Consider the following 9478-nt stretch of genomic DNA (forward strand, 5'->3'; position numbering starts at 1 on the left):
TAAATGGCCTGCACTTGTATAGTATAGCTTTATCAAGTCCAAAGGACCCAAAAGTGGTCACGTACCCATTCATACACACATTAACATGATGTGCTTTTCGCAAATGAAAAGCATTAAAAATATTTTGCTTAGTAGACAATAGGACAGAAAATCTTTGTAAATGATTAGGAATTTCTAACATGTTTTAGCAGGTGAGAAAAAAAAATAACCACAGGATTTTAATATAAATTGAATTAATTTTATTCAAGCAAGTTTTAAAGGGCCACCAGACAACTTCCCAGCACATAATTATAAGGCTTAAAAGTTAAAGGGTGTCAGATTTCTGTGTAAATAGAAAGAAATGGCAATTTGCAACATGGCTTACTGTATGCAATAAAAGTATTACCTATACACTATTGTCTATAACCCAAGAAAGGCCACAATACATTAATTACTCCAGATCATGGATGTATTTTGAAGGGTAAGTTTAAATAAGAACTAGATATTCTGAAAATGCAAAAAAAAAAAACACCAACAGTCATGGAAAAATTTATTATACACAAAGTAAGAAAACTCCAAATCCAGTGTCAAATATCATATATTACAATGAATTGTGTTAATGTTCAGCAGTAGCAACAAAAGCACCATAAAAAAAAACTTTGCCCAAGCATTTGATTAGTTCTACATTTTATGCACACAAATTAAATTTATTCAACACTTAAAAGTAAAGTGTCACATGAGGGAAGTCTGTTATCAGATATAATAAATGCAGGTGCGACATAACCGGAGAGTTTATTAAAGGTTATGTTCATCTGAGTAAAGACAGCGGTAGTCTTTGTTTGACAGTTTGAGCATTTGAAGGCACTAATGTGTTACTGGCTTGAACAGATAATTAAAAAAAACCTCAGTTTTTTCTGTATTTGGCAGTTCTCATTTGGTAGACCTTTAAGACATCAGTCTGAAACTACATTTTCTTACATCACTGTGTTTGGACATTACACAAAATCAATCTTTCTAACACATTTCTGAGAATCTCTGAGACAACCCTACAGTTCTTCCTGTTAAGGCCTATTTTTACCTTTTTTTAAGCAAGGTCATGTGGCTGTTTGGTCTTTGCAGTTAAGCACTTATCTAAACATAAGCTTGTACAACATGAAAGTGCTAAGGAGAAAATAAATGAAAAACTTTGATAAGATAGTTTTACCAGTTTCTTACAGATTAGTGCCATGTTTATGTGGATAACCTTTTACACCAATTGTATTTTCTCTTTTTACTATGAGTAACTTAATAAGCACTTAGCCATGTGCAAAGAACAAATAGATATTAAATCCCACTGTGCACATGTTCACTGTAACCATTGGCAAAACAGCCTAAATCTGGAAAAAAAAAAGAAAAGAAAAAGGAAACATCAAAATACTGGTAATAATAATAGTATGGAAAGCAAAAACCTGTATGTGGTACAAAAGGGGCATTGCAAACTAATACAATCCAAAAAAAGGCAAGTTTTTTTAGCCAGGCACACAACATTAGTGACTATGTATAATATAATAACATAAGCAGAGAGATTTTACAACAACATTCTTCTCTTCCAGTCTCAAGAATGAAATTTGTGCATGTGTGTGTTGTAAATCGCAGAAGCAAAACTGCAGTTTTAATACAATCCTTTACAAATACACACACAAACACCCAAGTCAATCTGAGATAAGAAAGGAAGACCTGTGGAAAGGTGAATATTGTGATCATTTGATTTCTTTCTGAGACCTGAAGCATACATATTGCCCAATTCTTCTTTGCCTCCAATCCTCTTCAATCTGCTACGGTTCTAAGAGCAGGCCCAAACTGTAAAGAAGAGTTTTAAGAAGCATATCTGTAAATTCATATGTAGTTTTAGGCAATGAAAAATGCTATGCTGATTACTGATGCAGATTGTTTAACACATCAATTTAGTGCTGAAATGTGATTTACAAATAAACCTGATTGATTGATTAACATAAGCAGTTAGTACAATTTTTGTCTTTTAGTTCCACTTTCCAATTAAGCACCACTTTTGTTGATCTATAACATACACGTTTTGGTTGTAAAGCGATTACACTAAAAAAAATAAAAATAAATTGCAACACACTATATGAAAGGCTTTTTACAATACAATATGATACCAACGTCAAGCATATGGGAACTCAAATTAACAATGACAAGACAGCTTTTTTTGTCTTAATACTCACTAATAATGATGATGATGATGATCACTATTACAGCTATCAAGATGGCCCACATCTAAAAAGGAATAACAGTTGGCAAATTATTAAAACAAAATTCGGGTAAACTGTGTTTTTTTTTTTATGTTTATTTTCATGCAGTCAGGTAAGATCTACTATAATGCCAGAGTTACATAATCATAACAATTTCATTACTGAATCATAACTATTCAGTAGTGAATAGTTTGCTAAATTTAAGACCACACTAGTCATCTACCTTGCAGTTCTTCCACCAGTACTTCCGTTTCAGCTTAGCTGCACTGGTCTCAAACTGGGAGGCTCCAGCCTGCAGGGCGTCTGCTCTGTCATCCAGTTCAGACAGTTTCTGATCACGTTCCAGTACTTTGTCCACATTAACGCGCATAATATCCACTACCTACACAAAATAAAAAAAGCACAAAAGAAATTAACAATATACAGAGTATATATTTTGTAATTTGATATTTCGATACTTGTAAATGTTTTTAATCGTTAACAAGGGAAAGAAAATAAAAGTTCAGGACTGTGCACGTGCATTACCCTAAAAATGATGACATTATACTTATGAATGTAAAACATCCTTAGGAAATGTTACCCAACAACATCAATCAAGACGTATCCCATCTTGTAAGAGAAAGTAATTGATGGGTTGTTTATCTTCACAAAGTTCACTGTGACTCAAACAGACAGCAGCAGTCTGCATACAGTCACTGGATACACGTAACCCACATGTTCCACTGATCTACAATGCTCGCTACCGCCCCTCCTCCCTGACTGAGCTGCACGGTAGAGGAGCGCATAAGCTCATGCAGGTCTTACATAAGGACAGAGATGGTGATTATATAAACCTCTGACAACCAATTGGAAACTGTGTGACAGACTGAGGTTAAAGGTCCAGGTGGGAGGGGTGGACCTCCCGGAGAAACACGAAATGGAGAGGAAAAGGACAGTAATGGAGATCGTGAAGGGGATTTGGCTACTTTTTAAACTTGATTTTCTTAATGACTTGTTGTGAATAGAAGACCTTTAAACTGTTCAACAGATGGCCTTCCCTGAATGTGTTTTGGCAATGCAGCGGACATGCGGAGGTAGAACGGTTAGGGAGAAACAGATTCAGTCTGGTGAATCATGGCACTGATGCCAAGGGTTATGTAAGTTTCTGCAACAAAATGAACAGGGAGAAGGGGAGGGGTTGGCGCTAAGTGGCACAATCAATCTACATCAAGTTTATTATTCAATATTTGCTTTGAACTTGGAACGGAAAGAAAAGGAAGCTCTGCCTAATTTATGTAAATTAACCATTGCAGATCAAAAGTAGCCGCTTGTGTAGAAAGCAGTCACACTAGAGACATAGTGATTTGTTTCTGTGTTTTTTTGTTTTTTTAAATTCCTTTTTGAGGAATTAAAAGAAGAGCTAAAATGTACCTTACCTCATCCACTTGGGCCTGTGTCTGCTGCAAGCGCTTGTTGCTCGATGCAGCAGCAGAACCTTCTGGACCAGGGGCTGACCTGATAAATCAAATAACACATGTCAATAAAAGACTAGGCCAAATGTTACAACAAAATCTTAATCTAAAAGCAATTGTGGCTTTTAGAGTCGCTGGCCAATAGTGGGGATCTTATTTTAATGGTCACATATGTCTTGTTAGGACAACCTGTATCATGTAACCCAGTAATTAACCCTTTATAGACCCACAAAATGTATTATAATTTACGCCAAATATTAGATATTAGTCAAAACTATGACAGCTCTAACTTTATAATCTTTTGTCCAGCTCTCTTTCTTAGTTGCCAAAAAACACTTCACACTGCATTTATTTTGACTACCATGGCTCAGATGAATGGTCAAGAAAAAGTTGAAAGATCTCCACAAACCAAGGCGGCAAGAATGATGTGAAACAGTGACGGTCACTCTAGTATCTCTCAGCAGTTCTTCTGTAACCAAAACTGTATGAATTTTAAGTTATTCTTGCGATCATTGTCCTGTTTGAAACTCCAATGACATCTAAGATTTAGCCTCGTCTCAGGTGACAGTGTTTTCACTTCTTAGCCTGAATCTCTCTCATCATTGACGGACTACAGATTCACATTGTCAGAGAAACCGAAGCAGTCACAAAACACCACTGAGCCTTTACCATGCTTCAGTGTTAGCAGGGTATTCTTCTTTTGTCTCCTATTGCAGGCTTACTACTGATTCAAAGTCCTGAAAGGTTCTGCTTTGATTTAGTGCTACAAGGAAAAATAAATCCTCAAGTAATCTCGAGTTAACTTATAAACTACATACTACTGGGTGCTGCACAATATAATGAACTGCACGACTTGATGCACATATTAATATTGCAGTATCACAATCACAATTACCTGGATGCGATAGTTAGTGGGCAATTATATTTAATGCATTAGGCATCCACAGTATGCATGCCTTTGGATTTAACCAGTTGGACTAACTATTATTGATGTTTAGACTTGATATAGATTTTGGTGATCAAGTTGCAACAACATAGACACTTTGATCATGTAAACAACAACAAAAAAGGATACGGGTATATACAGAGGTGTACACACACCTGTGTCCTTTTGGCAACCAATATTTTTACCCAAATATTACATAATATTTGGGTAAACATTTTATCCAGTGCAGAGAAGACCAATTCAAAATAAAAATAATGAAGATAATTATGTAAATGATGTTTTCTTTAGAATAGACTAGATTTTTACATGTTTTGAGAATTAATTTTTACCCCAAGCTTGCAGCAAAATTCAGGTTTAATACCCTTACGTAAATGTTACTATATCTAAATACAGCAAAAAGTTGCACTATTTTGATAGCATTTAAAACAGCCATTTATTCTTTTTAAACTGTGCACTACAGTATGCAGGTTTCTAGTACTGTGCTTCCTTGCCCTAAAAGCCTTTGCACAGCGGTAGTATACTGCCACCTTTTGATAAGACGCATAATTACACTGAAGTGACACCACCACGGGACTATTCTTAAAGGAGATCTGAATAGAGTCTATGGCTAATTGAAACATTTAGTTAAAAATATAGACTCACAAAACTCAATATGCAGTTTAACAGGTAACCTGTGTGGCAACAGAAAACTGACTGGCCCTTTGCACCAACATGTTTTGTGACAATTACAAAATGGGATCAGAACAAAACTAATCTGGGAACAAAAACAAAATGTCTGAAAAGAATGTGCAGCATATTACTTGCATTCAATAAACCAAATCACCTAACTTTTAAATGATTAGAACAAGTAAGAACCCATTGCTTATCTTGCCAAAAGAGCACCTGTCGGTATGTAGAAAACATGAAGCAAAATCATTATGTTTATGGTAATAGGCAATGGATATAATTAACTGGAAAAAAGCAGATAAAGTCAAATATCTTGTGTTCAACCATGGTGGTGGAGAGCTAATAATATGGCTTTGTTTTTTTTTCTCCCCCAACAGCAAGACTTCTGTATTTTGCAGTCATTGTTGTCCATGATGGCCTTCCTAAGCAAAATGTAAGGTGGAGCGGCGGCCTAAATCGGATCTCAGTTCTGCATCTCAGTTCTCTGTCTGTTGAGTACAAGGCACAATGACGCACGGAACGTCAGCATGGGAAGATGTTGAAAGTGTGGCCCACAGATGTGAGAATTTGTGCCAATATTCATAGCCGATATTGATGCTGCTGTTACAACCGATGACTAAACAATGTTGCTTGTCTGCTTTGGTTAAAACACCCAAAATCCTGTACTGCACCACTATAACATGACCAAACAAATGCCAAATGGCCAACCTGCTTACCTCCCCAAACACAAAGAGCAACAAGGTGAGAGTAAACATTGGTTACTAATAATATGACTGACATCAACTGGTACTGGTGTTAATGCCGATATAGCATTATATCGGCATTATATCGGCATTAACACCAGTAGGTGAAAGTCATCATTTTAAAATTTTATATAATTATTTTTAGTAATCAGGATTTATCATTTAGTAATCAGGATTTATCATTTTGGAAACATTGCAAAACAAAACAAATGCTTTACATATCCCAAAGGAAGCTAAGCAAATCTCACCTATTTTGATCTCGGTACTTGTCTTTCTTTACACCTGACCAGATTTGATAAAATACACCAGCAACATCACAAAGGTTTGCCTGTTAACCTTTAAGTCCTTAACTGTCGATATAAAGTTGAAGGGACTACTTTGAACATCTCCAGCAACATGCATCATTTATGTAATGTTGCATGAGTAATCTTGCATTAGCTCCATTAGCGAGTCTATCGGGGCTGGAAGGATAAAAAATGCCAAGAACAAAGCCTGAGCATGTAAAACTGAGGAGTAGGGAAGCTAATTCTTTTTGAATGCTATGTTGTTTACACATGCCTTTTACTGTATCCGCCTTAACCACATGACACCACCCAAAAGCTGCTACAACCAGTTTATTCCTTTTTTAAATTATGTCATTAACAACATCAAGCTAAAATATAATATTTATCCCATTGTCCATGGGATAACTCAAACTATATAACCTTTGAGCAACAATTTTATTGCTTTACTACTTCATAATAAAATTATTGTACAGCATCTACTATGAATCACCTGAAACTGAAATTTGAGAGAACGAGAAGTTCTGCTAAATTTCAGTAACGGTGTGAGACAGAAAGTGGAATTAGAAAAAAAAAAACATCCTTGATTCATAAGATATTTCTAAAATTATCTTCAGCAGTTAAAACACGAGGCTTTACGCCATAATTAAATAAAAAGAAAAATACGTGCATATTATTGAATGCACTGTGTAGTTTTTGTATCAACCTGATAATTTCTGGAGAGAATAGATTTGCTAAGGAGGGCAGGTATAAATATAGACATCAGGTGTGAACATCAGTCCACTTTAAAACTTCAACATGCATGAAACGTTGGTGATGTAATGGAAATGTTTTTAAGATACCAGCATCTTGAATATGGAAGACTGTTGCTAATTTTTTTTTTTAAAGTCGCACTTGCAGATTCCAATTTTAATTTCAAGGGGACTAAAGCCCAGCTAGACGTATTTTTTCTTAATCCATTATAAAATTGAGGACCAGCAAAATTATTATATATCGAGCATGCAATCCTAATGTGCACCATAATTCAGTTGCTTAGAAATAAAAAGAAAACAAAAATCTGACATGTCAACATAAGAGACTTCAGTGGGTTAAAAGAAATTATGAATAGATTGAGTTTCTTCAGTAAAAACCGACAATGGAATAATAAAATGTATCATCGACAGAATGTGAACCGAAAGGGTTAAGAATTTTTATTTTCCAGACATAAAAACACTGACAACTATTAATTACAAACATTAGTTAGCCACTCCGGGTAACAATTTATCTTGCGTACAATTATTGTTGACAGCACATTCAAATATTGCTTGGTTCAGGTCAAAAATATTCTCATCAGTATCTCCCTTTTATTAAAGCTAAATGTACGTCCAATTAAAGAGTACAAGTTACCAAACAATAACTTTGTATAAACAAAATCAATAAGTATGTTGGAAAACTTTTTAAAAAAAAAGATCCATATAACTGTTTTGAAGCAAGGCCAGCCAACTGAGGAAAGCTGCATCTAAGGGAAACGGTTACTTAGCCTCCAAACTATCAAATCTTTCCCAGCTAATAGCTATATTTTACAGCTGTGGATGTTACAAGAACTTCCAAAATTTATTTTCTTTTTGTTGTCAGAGTGCCTCACTAAGAAATGGAGAAAATGTCTATAGGAAACACAGCTAAAAAGTTTCAATGTTTTACGGCTATACTTAGCTTAGCTTAGCTTATCTTAGCTAGTTTACATTTGAGAAGTGCTAAAGTATTAGCACTTGTTGCAAGCTAATACAGAAAAGTTTTGGGCGTTGTTTTTGTATGACGTCTATTGCGCTTATATCCAATAAATACTAGTTTTATGAAAAGTATGATCTTAAACACATTGAGTAGAAGCATAAAATACTTACATTGTGAAACTGGTTTCTTTTGAACGACTCTGCCGCTTTTGTTTCTTGTTAGTAAAGTGTGTAGCCAGCCGCTGTAACACCAAGTACTATCGTTCGATATGCTGCCTTCAGGGGCTTTCAGAAATGGGAACTTTATACAGTAATACATTAAATAAGAGAATTATAAAAGCCAGTGTAAAGTTTATATAAATGTTTGCTTTACCAGAATTTGTATTGAAGTTTCTAATATGTAGAAAAACCATTGGCACGGTTTACATGGCAAAATATATTATTTCAGAGTACTTGTTTTGACTGATTCTATAAGTGAATTATTCAGAATATGTTTAGTGAACAGTAGATGTTGGTATTGAATTAAACAACCCTCTTTGACTACATTGAGAACGAAAATACGACATTAGAGTGAAAATGTGAAAACGACAATTGTTTTCTACCGGTCTTTAACAGCCTATGAGTACCTAAATGTCACATTAGAGATAAAATCTCGAATGTAAATCCAACTATTAGGTTTACCCCCAAAATAAAAGCACTATACTGTAAATTATAATCTGAGTATTTTGTATATTGTTTGGCTCTATGGCAGAGAAATGAGAAGAAAAGCAGCTATACAAACCCGTGACCAGCATGTGATAAATGGAAACAAAAACTACTCTGTTTTCGAAGGCCCTTTATCATCTACACACTACAATTATTTCTAATAGTAATAACAACAAAGACAACAATAATAGTAATAATTAAGCTGTCTTTTTATGCACTAGTAAAAGAGTGTTTCAGTTTGATTATTAGTGCTGTGACCTTAAATATAGAAATGACCTCGCGGATAGCTGTTGTGGGTGAGGGTATGGTTTTGTGGGCCTCATATACAACATATGTTTTACTGTAAAAAAATATTAACAAAATAAGTCAGAATTAGTATATAAAAAACTTTATTTGACTGTTATTAAATGAGAGATTAGATTGAAGACATAGACCTACTAACAGAGTAATTATACACACACACACATTATACACACACACCCATACATGTGTGTGTGTGTGTGTACTCTATTCAACTACAAAAATATAACCCATTATATGTCAACACAAGGATCTAAGTTATACATTCTTACTCACTAAACTGAGTATTTGCCTAATCTGTTATCCCCATTAAAATATTGAACTGGTGACAACAGTTTTTTTTTTTTTTTTTTGTTTTTTTTTTCTTTTATGTATGGGGAAGAAAGTGAAAAATGAGGGTGGAAAACGATGAAAATTAAAGTGGAATGGAAATGGAATGGAACCAGTTA

General features: G+C 34.7%; 1 protein-coding gene across 1 annotated transcript; it reads right to left on the reverse strand.

The window, feature by feature from the left end:
• Positions 1-512: 512 nt before the first annotated feature.
• Positions 513-8305, reverse strand: vamp3 (vesicle-associated membrane protein 3 (cellubrevin)). Its single transcript, XM_008409278.2, has 5 exons — positions 8196-8305; positions 3644-3722; positions 2452-2610; positions 2202-2253; positions 513-1818 (listed from the first exon to the last, which is right to left on the reverse strand). Coding segments are annotated over exons 1-5 (309 nt in total). The 5' UTR covers positions 8198-8305; the 3' UTR covers positions 513-1801.
• Between the last annotated feature and the right edge of the window lie 1173 nt (positions 8306-9478).

The sequence above is a fragment of the Poecilia reticulata genome, linkage group LG5, assembly GCF_000633615.1.
Source record: "Poecilia reticulata strain Guanapo linkage group LG5, Guppy_female_1.0+MT, whole genome shotgun sequence".
NCBI classification, from domain to species: domain Eukaryota; kingdom Metazoa; phylum Chordata; class Actinopteri; order Cyprinodontiformes; family Poeciliidae; genus Poecilia; species Poecilia reticulata.

Excerpts from the sequence above, each read along its gene's own strand:
- vamp3 (XM_008409278.2), bottom strand. Across the intron at positions 2,611-3,643 it reads CACAGGCCCAAGTGGATGAG|GTAGTGGATATTATGCGCGT; the intron begins GTAAGGTACATT and ends TATTTTGTGTAG. Across the intron at positions 2,254-2,451 it reads ACTGGTGGAAGAACTGCAAG|ATGTGGGCCATCTTGATAGC; the intron begins GTAGATGACTAG and ends ATTCCTTTTTAG.